The sequence below is a fragment of the Myotis yumanensis genome, unplaced genomic scaffold (assembly GCF_028538775.1).
Source record: "Myotis yumanensis isolate MYYU_CA2020_CCGP unplaced genomic scaffold, mMyoYum1.0.hap1 SCAF_9, whole genome shotgun sequence".
In the NCBI taxonomy this organism is placed as follows: Eukaryota; Metazoa; Chordata; class Mammalia; order Chiroptera; family Vespertilionidae; genus Myotis; species Myotis yumanensis.
In genome coordinates, this window is record NW_027223760.1 from 43,123,068 (window position 1) to 43,144,367 (window position 21,300).

At 40.6% G+C, this 21,300-nt stretch overlaps 1 protein-coding gene across 1 annotated transcript in view; it reads left to right on the forward strand.

The window, feature by feature from the left end:
* Positions 1–19,590, forward strand: part of GRM3 (glutamate metabotropic receptor 3) — a 206,918-nt gene extending 187,328 nt beyond the window's left edge. The window contains exons 6-7 of the mRNA XM_070424160.1: positions 10,707–10,775; positions 19,037–19,590. Coding sequence (XP_070280261.1) covers positions 10,707–10,775; positions 19,037–19,110 — 143 coding nt within the window. The 3' untranslated portion in view covers positions 19,111–19,590. The remainder of the gene's footprint in view (positions 1–10,706; positions 10,776–19,036) is intronic.
* The last annotated feature ends 1,710 nt before the right edge of the window (positions 19,591–21,300 follow it).

Sequence of the window (21,300 nt, forward strand, 5' to 3'; positions counted from 1 at the left end):
AATTAACAATAACAATAACAACACCTCACAGGAACTATCATCTATTGAGTGTTTTCTATGTGCTGAGCATTGCGTTAAATACTTCATACGTGTACTTGTGTACTGTATCTCATAACACACTCACAACTCTTTGAGATAAATAAACTTACCCAGAGTCACACATATGGAAAGTGGCAGAACCAGAATTTAAAGTCAGTTTCTCTGATTTCAAAGCCGGTGCACCCAATTGCTGTATCATGCTACTTCACCTAGAATACAAGCTGGGAAAGTTCCTATGAGGCTAGGCACTTGGTAAGCTCTACCCGGAGAATGAAAGGAAGGTTACCTGAAACTGTATAGCAAGGCTCACGCCTGGTAAAAATAATCTTGTTGCTAGCTCAGAGCTCTTGGTCATTATTTGAGCAATTTAACAAAGTCCATAAATCTTCCACAGACATGGTTCAAAATCTCATACATCCAAACCTCAGTTAATTTTGAAATGGTAGCGTTTTGTAGTACATACACCAGGAATTAATAAATCCTTGAAGGGATAACAAGGGAACTTTACCCAATCAAGCCTCTCTTCACAATTTCAGAAATATTCACGTACACTAAAACAATGAACTTCGACTGTGATGGACTTAAGCTTTACTCAGTATGTGAATCTGCTAGTAGCCCAATTAATACTTCAGGTGGGCATCGGCCTAGACCAACATTTTATGACTGTATTGTTACTCAATAAAATTTTAAATAAATCTTTATTTTTAAAAGTCTAAATTTAGACCTCATTTTCAGTAACTTTCCTCTAATTAATACAAATTAGTGAAGTGATATTAAAGTAACAATGGAAGTATTTATGTGATAGCACTAGACTTCTCAAAGTACTGAGTAATTTATCTCTTTTTTTTTTTTTTTTTTTTTTTTAATTTTTTTTTTTATTTTCCTCTTAAAGTATTACAAAGGGTATTACATAAGTATCCTTTCCCCCCCCCCCCCCGCCCTTGACAAACCACTACCCTCCCTTACCCCCCAGTGTCTTATGTCCATTAGTTATGCTTATATGCATGCATACAAGTCCTTCGGTTGATCTCTTACTCCCCTCCCTCCTGCCCCCCAACTCTCTCTGGCCTTCCCACTGCAGTTTGACAATCAGTTTGAGGCAGCTCTGCCTCTGTATCTATTATTGTTCAAAAGTTTGTAATGGTCTTTATTATCCATGAATGAGTGAGATCATGTGGTATTTTTCCTTCATTGACTGGCTTGTTTCACTTAGCATAATGCTCTCCAGTTCCATCCATGATGTTGCAAATGGTAGGAGTTCCTTCTTTTTAACAGCAGCATAGTATTCCATCGTGTAGATGTACCACAGTTTTCTAATCCATTCATCTACTGATGGGCACTTAGGCTGTTTCCAGATCTTAGCTATGGTGAATTGTGCTGCTATGAACATCTGGGTGCATATATCCTTTCTGATAGGTGTTTCTGGTTTCTTGGGATATATTCCTAGTAGTGGGATCACAGGGTCAAATGGGAGTTCCATTTCCAATTTTTTGAGGAACCTCCATACTGCCTTCCATAGTGGCTGCACCAGTCTGCATTCCCACCAGCAGTGCACAAGTGTTCCTTTTTCTCCACATCCTCTCCAGCACTTGTCGTTTGTTGATTTGTTGATGATGGCCATTCTGACAGGTGTGAGATGGTACCTCATTGTTGTTTTGATTTGCATCTCTCGGATGATTAGTGACTTTGAGCATGTTTTCATATGTCTCTTGGCTTTCTGAATGTCCTCTTTTGAAAGGTGTCTATTTAGATCCTTTGCCCATTTTTTGATTGGATTGTTTATCTTCTTTTTGTTAAGTTGTATGAGTTCCCTATAAATTTTGGAGATTAAGCCCTTATCAGATATGACGTTGGCAAATATGTTTTCCCACGAGGTGGGTTTTCTTGTTGTTTTGTTGATGGTTTCTTTTGCTGTGCAGAAGCTTTTTATTTTGATGTAGTCCCATTTGTTCATTTTCTCTTTAGTTTCAACTGCCCTAGGAGCTGTATCAGTGAAGAAATTGTTTTGGCATATGTCTGAGATTTTGTTGCCTTTGTATTCTTCTAGAATTTTTATGGTTTCCTGTCGTACATTTAAGTCCTTTATCCATTTTGAGTTTATTCTTGTGTATGGTGTAAGTTGGTGGTCTAGTTTCATTTTCTTGCATATGTCTGTCCAATTTTCCCAACACCATTTATTGAAGAGACTATCTTGGCTCCATTGTATGTTCATGCCTCCTTTGTCAAAAATTAATTGAGCATATTGGTTCGGGCTAATTTCTGGACTCTCTATTCTATTCCACTGATCTATATGTCTGTTCTTGTGCCAGTACCAGGCAGATTTGAGAACAGTGGCTTTGTAATACAGCTTGATATCTGGCATTGAGATCCCACCTACTTTGTTCTTTCTCAGGATCGTTGCAGCTATTCGGGGTCTTTTTTTATTCCAGATGAATTTTTGGAGAGTTCGTTCTAGATCTTTGAAGAAGGCCATTGGTATTTTAATGGGAAGTGCGTTGAATGTATAGATTGCTTTGGGTAGTATGGACATTTTAATGATGTTGATTCTACCAATCCAAGAACATGGTATGTTCTTCCATCTGTTTATGTCTTCCTCTATCTCTTTTTTCAACGTCCTGTAGTTTTCTGAGTAGAGGTCTTTAACCTCTTTAGTTAAGTTTATTCCTAGGTATCTTAATTTTTTTGGTGCGATGGTAAATGGGATTGTTTTTCTGATCTCCCTTTCTGAAAGTTCACTGTTGGTGTATAGAAATGCCTCAGATTTCTTGGGGTTAATTTTGTATCCTGCTACATTGCCAAATTCATGTATTAAGTCTAGTAGCTTTTTGATGGAGTCTCTAGGGTTTTGTATGTATAATATCATGTCATCTGCAAATAAGGACAGTTTTACTTCCTCTTTTCCAATTTGGATGCCTTTTATTCCTTCTTCTTGCCTAATTGCAATGGCTAATACTTCCAGTACTATGTTGAACAGGAGTGGTGAGAGTGGGCATCCCTGTCTTGTTCCTGTTCTTAGGGGAAATGGTGTTAGTTTTTGTCCATTGAGTATGATGTTGGCTGTGGGCCTGTCATATATGGCTTTTATTATGTTGAGGTATGATCCTTCTATTCCCACCTTTCTGAGAGTTTTTATCAAAAATGGGTGTTGGATTTTGTCGAATGCTTTTTCTGCATCAATTGATATGACCATGTGGTTTTTTTCTTTCAATTTGTTTATGTGATGTATCACATTTATTGATTTACGGATGTTGTACCATCCTTGCATCTCTGGGATGAATCCTACTTGGTCATGGTGTATGATCCTTCTGATGTACTGCTGGATCCGATTTGCTAAGATTTTGTTGAGGATTTTGGCATCTATGTTCATGAGGGATATTGGCCTGTAATTCTCTTTCATTGTGATGTCTTTACCTGGTTTTGGTATTAGGGTGATGCTGGCTTCATAGAATGAGCTTGGAAGCGTTCCTTCCTCTTGAATTTTTTGTAGTAGTCTGAGGAGGGTAGGTTTTAGTTCTTCCTTGAATGTTTGGTAGAACTCCCCTGTGAAGCCGTCTGGCCCTGGGCTTTTGTTTGCTGGAAGCTTTCTGATGACTGCTTCAATTTCTTCCATAGTTATTGGCCTATTGAGGTTTTTAGATTCTTCCTGATTGAGTTTTGGAATGTTGTATTTTTCTAGGAATTTGTCCATTTCCTCCAGGTTGTCCAGTTTGTTGGAGTAGAGTTGCTCGTAGTATTGTTTAACAATCATTTGTATTTCTGTGGGGTCTGTTGTTATTTCGCCTCTATCATTTCTGATTTGGTTTATTTGGGACCTCTCTCTTTGCTTCTTGGTGAGCCTGGCTAGGGGTTTGTCAATCTTGTTTATCCTTTCAAAGAACCAGCTCTTGGTTTCATTGATTTTCTGTATTGTTTTTTTGGTCTCTATTTCATTGATTTCTGCTCTAATCTTTATTATCTCCTTCCTTCTGCTCACTCTGGGGTTTTCTTGTTGCTCTCTTTCTAATTCTTTGAGTTGTAGAGTTAGATGATTGACTACCATTTTTTCTTGTTTTTTGAGATAGGCCTGTAGAGCTATAAACTTCCCTCTCAGGACTGCTTTCATTGTGTCCCAGAGGTTTTGGATTGTTGTGTTTTCATTGTCATTAGTGTCCAGGATGTTTTTAATTTCTTCTTTGATGTCATCGGTAACCCAATCAATATTTAATAACATGCTATTCAGCTTCCAAGTGTTTGAGTATTTTGGGTTGTTTTTATTGTAGTTTATTTCTAACATTATGCCATCGTGGTCTGTGAAGAAGCTTTTTATGATTTCAATCTTCTTGAATTTGTGGAGACTTTGCTTGTGACCCAATATGTGGTCTATTTTTGAATATGTCCCATGAGCACCTGAGAGGAATGTATATTCCGCAGCTGTGGGGTGAAGTGTTCTGAAGATGTCAATTAAGTCCATCTGATCTAGTGAGTCATTTAGGATTGCTGTTTCTTTGCTGAGTTTTTGTCTAGCGGATTTATCCAGTGATGTCAGTGGTGTATTAAAGTCCCCTACTATGATTGTATTGTTGTTGATCTCTCCCCTGATATCTTCCAGAAGTTTTCTTATGTATGTGGGTGCTCCTGCATTGGGTGCATATATGTTTACCAGGGTTATATCTTCTTGTTGTATTGATCCCTTTAGTATTATGAAGTGGCCTTCCTTATCTCTGGTTATGGCCTTCACTTTGAGATGTACTTTGTCAGATATAAGTATTGCTACCCCAGCTTTCTTTTCCTTTCCATTTGCGTGAAAGATATTTTTCCATCCCTTCACTTTCAGTCTGTGTGAGTCCCTTCTAATGAGGTGGGTCTCTTGTAGACAGCAGATGTATGGGTCATGTTTTTTTATCCATTCAGCCACTCGATGTCTTTTGGTTGGAGCATTTAGTCCATTTACATTTAAAGTTATTATTGAAAGGTATTTGTTTGTAGCCATTTCTTTTTGTGTGTGTGTGTGTGGCTGTTTTCTTTCTGAGCTTGATATTTCTTCTTTTTACACCAGTCCCTTTAGCATTTCTTGCATGGCTGGCTTGGTGGTGATAAACTCCCTTAGCCCTTTTTTGTCTGTGAAGCTTCTTATTTCCCCTTCAATTTTGAATGATAGCCTTGCTGGATAGAGTATTCTTGGATTCAGTCCTTTGCTTTGCATCACTTTGTAGATTTCCGTCCATTCTTTTCTGGCCTGATGTGTTTCTGTTGAGAAATCATTTGATAATCTAATGGGAGATCCCTTGTATGTTACTTTCCGTCTCTCTCTTGCAGCCTGTAAGATTCTCTCTTTATCCTGAACATTTGCCATGGTAATTATGATGTGTCTTGGTGTGGGTCTTTTCGGGTTCACCTTGTTTGGGACTCTCTGGGCTTGTGTGACTTTTTTCTTCCCCACCTCAGGGAAGTTTTCTGATATTATTTCTTCGAATAGGTTTTCTAATCCATGTTCATCTTTCTGTTGTTCTGGCACCCCTATTATTCGTATGTTGTTTCGTTTCATGTTGTCCCAAAGCTCCCTTAGGCTCTCCTCCTGTCTTTTAATTTTTTTCTCCATTTGCCGTACAGTTTGAGTGTGTTTTGCTTCCTTGTCTTCTAATTCACTAATTCGGTCCTCCGCTTCTCCCAGTCTACTGTTGATACTTTCAATGGAGTTTTTTATTGAAGCTATGTCACTCTTCATTTCTTCTTGGGACTTACTTAAGTTGTTGATTTTTTCATCTGTTTCTTCTAGCTTCTTGCATAAGTAGTTGAGTTTTTCATCTGTTTCTTCTTGCTTCTTGAACATGTGGTGCATGTACTCTAGGAACCTTATTCTGAATTCTTTTTCCGTCATGTTGCATATCTCTGTCTCACTTAGCTGCTTTTCTGGCGAGTCCTCCTTTTCTTTCCTTTGGGGGTTTCTTTGCCTACCCATGTTTGATCTCGCTGACATATGTAGATGTTGAGGTGTTCAGTGGCTGCTCCCTGGGTGGCAGGGGCTCCTTGGGTTGTGGTTGCTGCTCAGACGGTTGCGGTAGCAGCTGCTTTCCAGTTGGCAGCAGCTCCTCTGGTGGGTGTTGTTCACAGCTGTGTTGGCTCTTCTGGCTGGTGGGGGGAGGCTTCACGTACAGTTGCTGTTCCACAGACAGAGGGTGTGGTGATCAGGAGGCTGTGGTGATCAGGAGGCTGCGGTGATCAGGGGGCTGCTGTTGCTTGGATCTGCTGCGTTGATTTAAAGGCACAAAATACAACAGAGCAAGGCACAACGTACCAGGCACTGAACACAAGTATATTCACAATATTAATAACTCCAAATAAAGGTGACCACCCGAATTAAGAGAATTAGGGGATAAGGGAGAAAGAAGAGAAGAAGATAAAAGAGAGAACAGAAAAGAAAAATAAGAAAAAAACAAACAAAAAAGGAGTGCAAAAATAGAATTGGGAAAAAAGAGGGGGGAAAAAAAGAGAGCGAAAAAAGAGAATGAAGTAGAAGTGGGGAAGAGACTCCCCGTATGAGGAGCAAACTCCAATAGAACTGCCACTAATCTCAACAAATTCCAGCAACAGATCCCTGGAGATGAATGCAAACTACAAACCACCAATAATATCCAGAGGGGTAAGGGAAAACAGAAGCACAAAAATAACTAGGGTGGGGTGGGGGAGGGAAGGGAAAAACCAGCAGAAAAAAAAAAAGAAAAAGAAAAAGAAAAAGAAAAACAACCTCACAACCAGTCCTAAAAAAGAAGAAAAAACACAAAACAAAACAAACAAACAAATTAAAAAAAAAAAAAAAAAAAAAAAAAAAAAAAAAAAGCCCAATATATTCAACAATCAAGAAAACAATAGAAAGATAAGAGAGAAAAAAAATGGTTGGAAAGTGAAGAAGGATAAAGAATAGGTGTATAAGGATTTAGAGCAGTAGATTGGAAATAGGATATATAAGTAGGGTGGAATTAGACAGGGGGTAAAAAGAGGGAATTGGGAAAGTCTGGAGCAGGAATAGGGTAAGAGAAACAGGACACCAAAAGGGGAAAAGTAAGGAAGAGGGTTTTAGCAAAGAGGTGGAATTGAGATAGGGAAAATTAATGCTAAAGGAACGATGAAAATAGAATGGAGAACACTAATCCCAAAAGAAAATAAAGAGAAAATAAAATGGCACTTTAAAAAATGGTAAAATGGTAGGAGTAATAATACTGGTTAAAAATAAAAATGTGGTAATTGAAAGGGTAAAATCAGGTGATGGAAAAAGAAGAAAAAGAGAAAAAAAAATTGGTTTCTTAGTAAAAAGGTGAAAAAATTAAAAAGAAAAAGAAAAAGAAAAAATTTGCAGTAGTGATGGTCTTTCGGTTCTTCTACTCTTCAGCCTGGTTCGCCTTAGTCCTGCCAGGTATTTAGGAGAGTGTTGAGTTTGCCTGCATTACACTGTTCCTCCGTGTTGTAAATCACAGTCCTGATTTTAAAGCAGGCCGTATTTGTGATCCAGTCTGCCTTAATTTGTATTCCCCTAAGAGTCAGTTTGTGGCTCAACCTCTGGGTGGCAGTGTTTTTGGGTTGGCCTCTGAGGCTATACAGCTTCTCTATCCTTTTTTAATCCTTACCCTGCTCTGTGTTGTTGGTGGGACTGAAAATCCCTCTATAGGCCAGACCCTGGTAACTCCCAGGGACTAATCAGCTTGTTTTAGTCCTTTATCTCATACAGGGTGGAATCTGGGTGTGGCTGTGCTCCTTGCCTGGGGGGCTGGGGGGAGGAGTTCCACCCTCTGGAGGAATGGCTGCCCCAGTCCTGGGCCCAGGGGTGTCTCAGCACTCAATTCGCTGCCACCTCCTCCGGCTCCCCCTCTTTCCTCAGCCTCTCCCCAGATTCCCCTTGTCTGCACCTTCACCCTCTCTTCAGCACAGGTGAGTGTCTGTATCCGAACTGTCCTATGAGCAGGGTTCAGTGAAAACAAAGAAACAGACAAACGCCGGCCGGCCGCGGAAACGCTCCTCTCTTACCGGTCTGGGAAACGCTCCTCTTACCAGCACTGCATGGTCTGGGAAACGCTCCTCTCTTATGGGCACTGCATGGTCTGATCAGTTCCTCAGGATGCCCCCTTTAGTCTCAGTTCTCCGCAATCACAAAATCCAAATCTCAAATCTCCTGGCGCCAGCAAACCCGCGGAACTCCTTACCCTGGTCAGGGTCTGTGTCTGTCCCAAGAGACGCGGCTGTCTGCCATGCGGTCTCCCTCCGACCCTCTGGGCTCAGGTCTGGCAAACTTTCCTGCCCAGATCCCTGGTTTTTAACCTTTCCAGGGGAGGTCTGCCCTTCCAGGCTGCAAGCCGTCTCACCAGCTGAGTAAATTTGCCAATTCGGGGTGGGTGTTATTAGTTTCAGCTGCTTACTCCGTTTGCTCCGGGACAAGACCTGGGACGCGTCTGCCTATATCGCCGCCATCTTGCTTCCTCCCAATTTATCTCTTATTTGTAATTTTATATCTTTAATTCAAAATAGTTTTCTATTTGTGGGCTCATTTTGTCCCATGAGTACTAGATATCAGAGTTATATTTTACAGGTGAAGAAATGAAGAATAGAAGTTACGTGCAAAGATATAAAATAATTCACGAGTTGACACTGGCTTTCCACACTTGTGCTTGAACCTTTCCCATTTTAATAATTTGGAACTGTTTTCATTAAATTCATTCATTAAATGTTTGAGTACCTTCTATACACCAGACATTTCTAAACACCTGTGAATGACAGTGGTGAACCCCTGGTCCCGTGATGCTGTAGAATGTAACCCATTAATGGGTCATGAAATGTATTCAGTATATTTGACCAGCATTTTATGAAAGAGAATAGAATAAATCTCCTAGAGTACATTATATGTAAAAAGGGTAAATAGTATTTCAGGACATTTGCTCCAGAGTTTATGGATGTGTACCAGATCCAAGTAAAAACACTTATTGCTGTGAATTGCAGGCAAAGAAGTATGAAAGCCACTGGTCTTTGAGATCTAGTTCTGCGTCTGAACATGTTACTGACCAGCTGTGATGAATCTTTTAGCAACTGGTTTAATATCTCAGTGCCTGTTTCCTCCATTGCATATCCAGCACAATTTATACCCATTTCCCTTCTAAATACTGGGAAGTAAGTTGTTTTATAAATCAAGAAAAGTCTTTAAACTTCTCTAAATTCATTAGGTAAAGCATATGTTTTATTAGGTTGTACATAATTTACTAGTATGTTCTTCTGGCAATTATTATGCAGGCGTTTTATTGTGTTAACTTATTGTGACCAATATTGCTGCTGGTTGTTTAACTCCCTCCAGAGGTAAAAATGAACCTCCCCCCCGCCCCCCGCAACACACACACACACAATAGTTATCTATTCTCACAGAGAAAACAGCCCCCAAATTTAGTGACTTATAACAACAACCCTTTTATTCTGTCTCATGATTCTGTGGGTCAGGAATTCAGGCAAGACTTGGCTGAGCAGTTATTATGCTCCATGAGGCCTTGACTGGAGTCCTTCTGCAGTATCACCTCAGACTGAACTGATCTGCAGGGTCCACAGTGGTTTCACTCTGACGCTTGGCACTTTGGCGGGATGCCTCACCACGTGGGATTGTAGAGAGCATGACAGTGCCTGCCCAGATTTAAGGGGTCCCCGCCTCTCAAAAAATTTGTGGCCAGTTTTGTCATGAAACACTCTCCAAGTCCTAAATTAATCAGTACTGCCCTCTTACCAGAGATTACAGCAACATGATACACCTAGACTGAAGGTGTAGCCTTATTGATTCCCAGTTAATTCTCTGGCAAGAGAGTAGCAGAAATACCACATGACCTTGGAGCCTAGGTGCGCTCTCTGAAAACCCCTAAGGTGGTTGATAGCAGAAAGAGTATTGGTATTGGATTTTTAAAGCTGAGCAGTAGCTCCAGGGAGATGGCAAAGCATGACCAAACTCAGAAGCAGGCATGAAAGAAAGAGCATGCTTAAGGCCATCTCAGAAAACTCACCATATGAGAAATATTTGAATACTGCTAGGTATAAAAAAGACCAATTTTACTTGTGTGCTATTAACAATACACAGTGGGAGTCAGAATAATAAATATAAAGGAAACATTAACTTTTCTCCATTAAGTATACCTTTGGGCCAATAATTCCCAATATTTGTGTACAAAAAAGGACAACTCTTTGAAGTAGAGATTCTCAAGCCCCACCCATAGCTATTCTGATTCATGTGGTCTGGAGCAAAAGACACCCCTGCTGGTTCAATGGAAGTGATCCAAGGAGTACATTTTGAGAACCTCAGTCTACACTATCCTGTCTACTTTATCCACTGGTATCGGTGCAGAGCAGGGAGGGCCTCTTAGATGACCCTCAAAGAGGATACAGGCACGGGTTCGGAGATGGGAGGTATTCGTGACGCCAATGGCCACTTCCCTGTGCAGTTTTTTCCCCAGCTCTCTCCAGAACCCTCCAGAGAAGGGATTTATGTCACAGAAGCACCTGGCCACTCAGAAAACATTTAGTGAAACTGGGAATGCTCTTTTCAAGACCAGTACTCAGAGACCCAAAAGTCCTAACTCATGCTTGTCTGCTGCTCTCACACCCACTCACATAAGCAAACTTTCTTTGTATTTGGATGAGAAAGAAAAGAGGTCATTCTTTATTTTGTTCAGCTATAGAAGCAAAGGGGCTTGCAGGAGCTGGTTCCCACAGACAGGCAATCAAGAAGGGATGCTGCGAATGTAAGTAGAACTGCACTAATTTTGAATGTAAGTAGAACTGCACTAATTTTGAAGGTAAAAGCTGGGTGTGCATGTGAAGTTACACAGCATAAAACCCTTATAGGACTCATGCAGGTCGGGACATTGTTGTCACTAATATGGGTTTGCAGAGGCATAGCCTGGGGAGAGAGAGGTGAGAAATGGAGTGTGCCCGATCATCTTCAGAGCCGTTATGTGCACAGACTTTCTCCTACGGGGATGTGTGTTTCTCTTGCTCAGGGTGATCATTCAGATACATGCATGTCATTACCATTAAGTTCAGCCAAGAGGCTTCTGCTGTAATGCTGCCCAGGTTTGCGTCCCTGAGGAGCCATGGGCATGTGGAGATTGATTTCCTCTGCCAAAACCTTGTGCAGAAGGGCACTTGCCTAGGGGGCAATGTGTGAGCTGTTCAATTAATTGATTCTTTATTACAAAGCATGTTCACATTATGAGAAGGAATCAGTAGTATAGAAAAGTCAAGTGAACAGCCTTTTAGTCACAGCACATTTTCCCACAGAGCTATCACAGCAGAAAGCAAGCAGCTGAGGACACACTTTGCACGTATCAATGGCCAAACCTTTGAAGATACCCCAATCAGGAGAGGGCAAGCCATTTTCAAGTTCAAATATGATTTTTTTTTTATAACAGAATAAAGTAGCAGGCAACACCCAAATTTCTTCTCTATAGTGCAAGTCCAGAAAAGCAGTATAGTACCCTTTACAGGTCAGGGAGTCCCAGAATGACACCATGTGCTCCATGGCCAGGCAAATGAGCAAGTTATTATGCAGCATAGACTGAATGATGGCCTCCCTGCTGTAGGCATAGGGATGTTATAGACATAAATCCTCAGTGGCTAATGCATGAGAAACCTAGAGTATTTGGCAAGTTAAGCCATCTGCTTCCAGACTAAATATATCTAGGGCATCCAAATCTGAAAGATGTCAATCCATTTTCCTTTTGGGAAGGCATGTCCACAGCCTTCCTGGGAATCTCATTTCATTCCTTTTCATGCCTTCCTCACTGAGGATGGGAGAATAGAGAGCTGTAATAGGTAACCCTACATATATTAGCAGATTTATGTTTAATACCCCTCCTGTGTTCTATTTAACATTTCCATTTGTCTCACGACTGCTCTTTTGCAACCTTGAAATAATTTTCTCTTTACCTCTAATATTTTGCTGGTTTTCCCCAAGCAAATGTAGCCCACCTTCCTTAATAACAGTGACCAGAGGCTAGATCTGGAAGAGATGCTATGGATCACTTATTCTAATAACCACATTTCTAGATAAGAAAACCAGGGCCCTATCTATTAGATACACTCAGGAATTTGATAACTAAAGTCAGAGATGAAACTCTCAAAAGCTGCTATGTGGTTCCTCTGGCCTCAGCTCAGTTACAAAATTCATGGCAGAGACCATTAGGACAATAAGAATCTTAGCATCTGAAAATTCAATTTTTTTAGTCAAAAGCTTTTCCTTCAGTGCCACACGTGACAGCATCTTGTTCTATAGTATGAGTGTAGACTTTTATTCCTCACAAAAGCCCATGCCAGGGAGTTCAGTGACATAAATCATGCCCATCTGAGACCCAAGGATCCCTTACCTGGCTGCACAGAGAAGGTGTGGTTCTCCAGAGGGGCTACCCACAAAGCTGCTTGGAAAATGAGATTTGATTTTTAAAAAACAAAGGAATATTGTTGATGGTGACCAGCTAAATGTATATACCAAAAATATAATTTTTCCACTTAAATAGGTCTTTAAAAGCAAGTATCACTTTCTTGAGTTAAATTACATTGTACATTGTCCATTCTGTCCCACATACTTGAAAGTAACATAAACTCATTAGCTCAAAGGGGGTTCCTAAACCAGAGTTCAATATTGTATGAGATACCTATAGTCATATAGTCATATACATTTCCATGTAACCCCAAATTCATTAATGCCTTTGGGAACATGGTACCATGATCAGAACTATGAAGATATGCTAATTAAAAAGGAATTATGTATATAATCAAATACTGCCCATAAATTGACTTGAGATTATGAATATCTGAAAGCAAGCAGTATCTAGTATCAGTTTATGCTACACTATTTCTCCTTCCTACTCCCTTTTCATAGTAAGTGAAACTCTCTGAATAACACCAAAAAAGGGAGATACCTGTGTACTTATAACCACAAAATCCCTATCATATGAAAAAAAAATTTTTAAACATCTTCCCTACCTGGAGTTAATTCAGAGACTTTAGGAAAGGGACCCTTAACAGGTAAATATGAAAAAAAAATTATGGATAATTCACTCATTCATTCAAGAAACTTTTGGACCTAGGCACAGCTCTAAGCTTACATTCACGGTGCTTTACATCCTAACGGGCAAGAGTAGGCACAGTCAGACAAACCAATAATACGTATTGTTATCAGCTGCTAAGTGAAGTGCAAAAAATAATATGGGGCATAGACAAATAAGGTGTCCTGGGGTTAAAGAGAGTTACTTTTTTTATAGGGTGGCCAGGCAAGTTCTCTGTAAACAGGCCAGATTTGAGCCGAGACATAAAGGAAATGCAAGAAGGGGAACATGTCCATCCATATCTGGGGGAAAGACATTCCAGGCAGAGGGAACAGCAAAAGTAAAGGTCTAACGTGGAAGAACATCACAGAGGCAAATGTGGCTAGAGGGACATGAATAAGGGTGAAAGTGAGAGGAGATAAGGACAGAGAGGAAGCAGACCGTGTAGGACTTTGGAGGTCATAGTAAGGACTTTTATTTCTCTATTGAAATAACTGGGAAAATAAACAAGGGTTTCATCAGAAGTGAACTGGCCTTAAAGGCACCATTTTCATCATTTTAGCTATAGGGGCAGAATATAAGACAGGGAGCAGCAGAGACATCATGCAGGAAGTATTATATACTCCAGATGTTGGTGGCTTAAGTCAGGGTGGTAGCAATGAAAGCTAATAAAGTGCTCAGATGCTGTATGGACTTTGACGGTGAAGCTAACAAGATTAGCTCCACTAGATAGGAGGACTAGAGTCTGACATTATTTTATTAGAGTTTAACACTTTTGGCTTCAGAGTTTGATCCCTAGGCATAGTGGCACATTATAGTTTATATTAGGTATTGGAGCCTCAGGGTAAGTTTCTTATTCCTGCCTGAAAACACATTGAGATAGAAAAGAGGAGAAACCAGAGATGTTGGGCAACTAAGAGTAGGTAAGAAAAATGCAAAAAATTATTGAGTCCTTTCAATTACAAGTTACTTGCATCCAGCATGAGTTTGTGCTTCTTGAGGGAGGGAGGTGAGAATAAAAGAACATGATTAGAAAGAAAGCATGACAGTGTGAAGTGGCAACAATGGATTGAGGGATTTAGTTGAAGATCAGTAGAATTTCTGTTGAAAAGGCAATTAAGTCACATCATGGGTTATAAAAAAGGTACATGCCAAATTTTCTCTTTCCATGAGTCTTGTCTCACAAGAAATGAATCACTGAATGAAGAAGTCTTTGCATTTAACTCCTAAATCCACATTTAGGTCCGTAGATTTTTTTTTCTCCCACATCATAGGAATATAATTTCCTCTTAAATCCACTGTTAACAGTTTAAGATTATTACCCTGAGAATCTAGCCCACATTTCTTAACAATGGATTGTGTCTCCCATGGCAAAATCTCTGACACATAGCAAGGCTACCAAACCAGGGACTAGTAGTGTCATCATCTGCCCAGATATTAACATATATTAATCAGCAGATGAACTTCTGGAATGGGACCAAGGGGCCCTAGCACAAGCAAAATTAAGGCGATGAATAAGAAAACAGGTTCACCGATGAAGCAGGAAGACAAGGCAACAAACAGCTGGTAGAAGTTGGCTTCTATGACCATAACATTAAAATATCTAAACAAGCTGACATACTGGGGGGGGGGGGGGGGGGGGGGAATTGGGTCACTAGGAACAAGGAAATGGAACAGATGGGAACAAACTGGTGGAATGTCTCTGTTTCAATGTTTGTTTACTCCTTTTCCAAGCCTGATATATTACACAGTTACAGTAACACACTGATTCTCAGGAACCAAATCTCAGCCACTGGGTTGACTAACACTTGGCATCCATAAGAATCTATTAAATAAATATGTTTAGCATTGATTGAGGGATTAATTCCCTGAAAAAATACGACCATTTTCTCCAAAGCCTGGCCTGCACAAGCATTACTGGTGGAAGAGAAATGAATTTCACAGTGGAGACAAAACTGCCACTTGGCTGCTCTAATGCTTTACCAAGTTTGAGAAGCAAAATATGCTTTTTGATGGGTGCAAACTGCCCTTTTGTGATCAATGGTGGCACTTTTTCAGCTATCTTCAGTTTTCAACTTGACTAGCAAAAAGTAGCACCTTAGCCTAGAGTAACTAATCCCCACTCCCAGAAAAGCCAAAAATAAGCCTGCAGCCTCTTTATTTCTGACAGAAAGGATGATTATAGAAATCTGCTTAACCGCACTTAAGAATATGGGCTTAACTTACACCATTAAAAATCTCATGGGAATTTCATTAGAATAATAGCAAAAGCTCACCGCAAACACACACATAGTACTGGGCCCTTACACATCTTTCACTACCTGGGGGAATATTAAATAGACTAATATGGGAGACATTTGTGAAATATTTATGAAAGACAAAGTAACTGAGATACTAGACTCATAAAAGAGTAATTTCCTCTACTATATTCAGCAGCATGTACAAAAATGAGATTTTTTTTTACATAATAAAATACACTGGCAAAAGCTACAGATGAAACAGTAAGAGAGAAGCAGGGAAATGCAAGTTACAATTCCCTTTAATACACTAAAATGTGCTCAGGGAAGAAACAGCTGCAGAAAGAGTTTGGGGAGTGTTTTTGCTGTTATTACTCTTTGTAAGAAAACCTTGAGTTTCTATTATCTTCCTCTCAAAGAGTTTAGACATTGTAACATAGGCCGTTCCCTTTAATGTCCCTGTGAAGCAGGTAAATGATTCAGTTATTTTGTGAACTCTCATAATGATGTCCCCGGGATGTCTAGTAGAAGGTTATTTGAAACTATAACTTAAGGATGTTCCATGCAATTACCTTTGTAGCCCCTCTATGTGCTGCTTACCTAGTCAAAATACACCCAATTTTAAGATGTTAGAATGCGGTGAGCAAGCAGATTCTAAGAGCACACTTAAGAACAGCAGTGCAAGTTCTACAATAGTATGGGGCATAGCACAGTAGGTTTCTGATACGGTCTTTAAAAATCCAGGGAGAGAGGGTATTAGACTAATCCAAGACGGACAGGGGCATTAGCATACCAGTCCCTGGTTCTCCTAGACCCGCCCCCATTACACTTCATACTTCTTCAATCTCTGAAAATGAAAACCCTTCACAGAAGTAATAAAACTTGATCCTGGAAAAGATGAAGAGATTAGTCAAAATGTCAAAGGCAGCATGGCTGCCAGAGGATGCTGACAGCCTGAGCCACTTTGCAAGGGTGGCTGATGGGCAATGCCACCATGTGGCTTAGGAAGCACAAAGGCCCACCTGTCCCCACAAGGCTGCCCGCAGGCCTCACCTTTGCTGGTCATTTCTTCAGGTTAAAAGGTTATTTCCTTCTTGAAACTTTTGTTGGTTCCCACCTTCTTTGAAATGCAACCATTTAATCAATCATTCAGAAAATACGTATAGAGAATGTATTCTGTGATCAGCAATAGCGATAAAATCATGAAAAAGACAAGCAGAGCTCCCTGTGTAGTTTCTAGTCAAGAGTATAAGACACTAATTAAAAAAAAAAAAGCAAGACAAAATCAGTTTTAAAATTGGGTAATGTGACAGAGGGTAACTGGTCGGCTACTTTAGATTAGATGGCCTGATGATAACCTTTCTCAGGAGGTGACATTTCAGATGTGGATGACGAGGAGGAGCCAGGCATGTGATTAGGAGAAGAAAAAACATTCTTGCAGAGGCAACAGCTACTTGCAAAGGCCTGCAGCTGAGAAACAGATACACTCTTTTGAGGACAAGAGAAAAAAAAAAAAGCGGCGGGGGGAGGGGGGGCGGGGCATAGAATTGGGAGAATACAGAGAGGCATGGGAATCACCCTGGGATTTATAAGCCAGAGTAAGGAGAGCACAGAGGGGAGCCATTGGAGGTGTGTAGTCACTTTTAAACAACTTTCTCTCACTGCTGTATAGATAATCTATCACAGGAAAGCCCGAGTGGAAACAGAGATACCAGTGGTGCAGCTAGTGCAGTCACCAAGAGTGAAATATTGCTGGATTGGCCCAGGGTGGTAGATGCAAAGCTAGAAGTAGTTGGATGTGGAGACAGAGATGACTGGACCTGGTTTCAGGCTTGGCATCGGGGGAGGGATAAAGAGGGAAGGGGGTATAATGTTAGACTTCCGGTTTGGGTACTTGGCTGGATCCTGAGAATCTTCACTGAGGAAATGAAAACTCAACAGGGACAAGTTAAGGAATCAAGCGTTCTGCTTTGGCACTTGATTTTGAAATAGCTATTAAACATCCACATGGAAATGTCGAGTAGACAGTTGGATACAAAGAAGCTGCAGAAAGAGCACATATTAAATGGCTGGACGTGCTCTCCTAAGTGGCCAGTGAACTGCGGTTTGATCTTCACCTTGTTCTTCTCCTACCTGACCCAACTTTGATGAAGCTAGAATTAGATAAAGCATATAAAGAAACCCTGCAAAGAATAAAGCGAAGCCCTCACATTTGGAATTATTATCACTATCACTATCCATCAAGTACTTATCTGGCACACATTGTGTTAAAATGTCTTTGTTGTAGATGTTTCAGGAAATGTAGGTTATGCCATTCCCCAACCCCCAAAGATATTATAGCTTTTAGGGGGCTCATATTATAGAGAAAACTGAAGGTCATCTTAAAACTGATCAAAGGGAAGCATCTCTAAAAGAGTTAGCGTGTCACAGAACTCCGCTGTGACCTTACGCAGCCACACAGGCTTGACTTCACAGATTTCCTCACCTACCTCGCCAAGTAATCATTGCGAAATTGAGAGATTGTAGCTTCCCTGGTGGTGGGCCTGCTGAAAGACTTCAGTGCCACAAGTATGGTTAATGCTCCTCCACTGAATGCCACATAATCTCAGATTTCATAATTAGTTTCTCCTTCATGTCTAATGAAATTCCAATGAAAAATGCAATTTTATAGAGCAAGACTATGTCCACTATCAGGCATGAACACTTTAGCATGTGTGTCTGATTACTAACTGAGAGATATGCCCTTAAGGAATGGGACAGCTGACTGGTCGGTTTGATCTGGGCTTGGTCAGGTAGCCAAGAAGATCAGCTCCTTCGAGGTGAGCATGTCCAGATGGACAGGCCAAGGGAAGGAACATAAACGGCTCTGAAAGGTAATGTAGAATTATCTCTGATTCTCTTGGCTACATAGTTTCATCCCACGAAGAAAGGGGCTCCTTGCTTTTGTGCTCATTCAGGAAAAAAAAAGCATTAAGGGTGAAATAGAGCTTAGTTATACCTAGATTTCTCATAAAAACAAAACTTCCAAAACAAGAGCTATGAGCTGTATCTTGAAAAACTAAGTGTCATAAAAAGAAAGAACATGTTAGACTCACACCGTGACACCGTTTGTCATTATTGTCATTAACAAGAACATCATCCCTTTGAAATATCTTCCTTTCGGAGAAGTATTATGAAACTGAAGTGCTCAGGACACCAGCCCTTGCTATGGTTTTCATTGAGGTTATCCACTTGAACAACGAGAACATAGCAAACCATTCTCTCAGGCAGAGAGGTTCACAGATGACCCGTGGAACTATGTAAGAGCCATCCCTGCCCAGAGAGAACAAAATTAATTAAGGTATTGAAAATCATAATTGATTTAACAATCTTGGAGAAAACTGCAGTGAGCTTTCAATTTTGCACATAGTGTTCGAACCAGTTTATAGATTACCAAAGCTCATTTTAAACCCACAAGTGGCTTCTTTCAACAGTGATTATGCTGATAAACTCTCTTCAAGACGTATGACATTGAGGGAGGTATTTACCAGGATGAAAACTAATTTGCAGCAGGACGCATTTAGAAAGTTGACCTACCACAGTATGAAATCATTTAGCATTTTCCAAAGCCAAGTTAGCATTCGTTTCCAACTTAATAATGAGTGCCTGGTATTGTTTGTGCCGTTACCTATGCTGCCCACTTGCCTAACACTGAAGTTCCTCTCCTGCTTTGTTTTCCAGCCTCTGCAAGCACGTATGTCCCAACGGTGTGCAACGGGCGTGAAGTCCTCGACTCCACCACCTCATCTCTGTGATTGTGAATTGCGGTTCAGTTCTCGTGTTTTTAGACTGTTAGACTAAAGTGCTCGCGTGCAGCTCCAGACTATGGAAACAGAGCAAAAGAACAACCCTAGTACCTTTTTTTAGAAACAGTACAATAAATTATTTTTGAGGACTGTACAGTATATAGTGATGTGCTAGAACTTTTTAGGCTGATTTCCGTGCCCCTGTTATTAACGATTCCCCAGAACATGGAAATAACCATTGTTTACAGAGCTGAGCTTTGGTGACAGGGTCTGACAGGGTCCGTCTACTAAAAACTATGGTGGCAATATTAGGTAACTTTTTTCCTATAAAGTTTTTGTAGGTTCTTGTTGTAACTAATTTAGGATGCGTTTCTATGTTGTATATTCAAGTTACATTATGTGTAACAGATTGTTTTTCTCAGCACAAAATAAAAAGCATCTGTATTAATGTCAAGCTACTGAGAATAAAACCATCACGGTTTTCCAGCATGGTGGATAGTGGTCTGTTCTTTATAAATCACTCCAAGTAACTTGCATATCTTGACTTCAGACCATTTCTACTTTTAAAAATATATATATATTATTGATTTTTTACAGAGAGTAAGGGAGAGGGACAGAGAGTTAGAAACATCGATCCAGCCACCTCCTGCACACTCCCTACTGGGGATGTGCCCGCAACCAAGGTACATGCCCCCCTTGACTGGAATCGAACCTGGGACCCCTGAGTCCACAGGCCGACGCTCTATCCACCGAGCCAAACAGGTTAGGGCCATTTCTACTTTTAATGTTGGAAGAAACTGTCTAACATCACTTCTCTTCATGTCTATACAATTTGAACACAAACTGTTACACTAGAGGGTTGCGAGTAGAACTGGAATTCTTCACCGATTACAATAGTTAGAAAATATCCGGCCATTTCAGTGGCCAGATGACAACACACATCTTGGTTTCTTTGAGCCACACGTGTACTGCAGCCAAGAATCTGCCCAAATAGGGCTCCAAGGCAAGAAGGAGGGGCTCCCTATATTCTGAATGCAGAGAAGCAACCTTAATAAGTAGAAAGGAGACTGGGAAAGCATCCTGTCATTTCATTGGAAAATCACTCTCACCATTCATAGCTGAGTCAGGAAACAAAAATGCAGGACATATTATTTCCCAATGCTTTTCCTAAGTCCCAGTAACAATGTTTAGGCACACAGGCTTGTCCCTAAACTTGACTATTTTACTAACCTAAATAAGAGCAAACGGGGAAAGTATGGATAAGCTAAAACTGGCTTGTTCTTACCTATTTCTCCTTGTAAGCCTTTTAGCCACAGATCATTTATTACGTAGAAAAATATACTAAGAACCTAACTACCTGACAGGTCCTGTGCCAGGTGCCAAGGATAGAAATACATTAGCTTTCTGCAACTAAATAACAACTTACCACAAGCCGAGTGGCTAAAAACAATGGAAATTTATCCTCTCGGTGGAGGGAGACAATTTATCCTCTTGGTGGATGGAAAGTAAAAGGGGGCATCTGTAATACTTTCAACAATAAAGTTAAATTTTAAAAAATAAGTTTATTCTCTCACAGTTCTGGAGGCCAGAAGTCCAAAATCAAAGCACTGGCAGGGTCCCATCCCTTCAGAAGCTGGAGGGCAGGATCCAGTCCACGCCTCTCCTAGCTTCCGGTGGTTGCCAGCTTCCTTGGCTTGTGGCCTCCATCTTTACATTGCCTTCTCTTTCTGTTTTCTCCTCCATTTGTCTCTAACAAGGTCACTTGTTACTGGATTTAGGGCCCAACTGGATAATCCAGAATGATCACATCTCAATGATATCTGCAAAGGCCCATTCTCAAAATGTGGTAGCATTCCCATGTTCCAGAGATAGGATATTGAGATATCTTTTTTTGGGGGGGGGTGCTCTTCAATAAATGAAAAAAAAAGAGAGATAAATAAGATGTAGTTCCTGCCTTTAAGAAGCATAGCAACTGGAGAGTATTCTAGTGAGGGAACTATGACTGAGAAAGACAGTGAGAAGAGGAGGAGAATCAAGTACATGAGGGACCGCCTGGCTGGCGTGGCTTAGTGGTTTGAGTGTCAACTGTGAACCAGGAGGTCATGGGCATATGCCCGGGTTGTGGGCTCGAGTGCATGCAGGAGGCAGCCAATCAATGATTCTCTCTCATCATCAATGTTTTTCTCTCTCTTTCTCTCT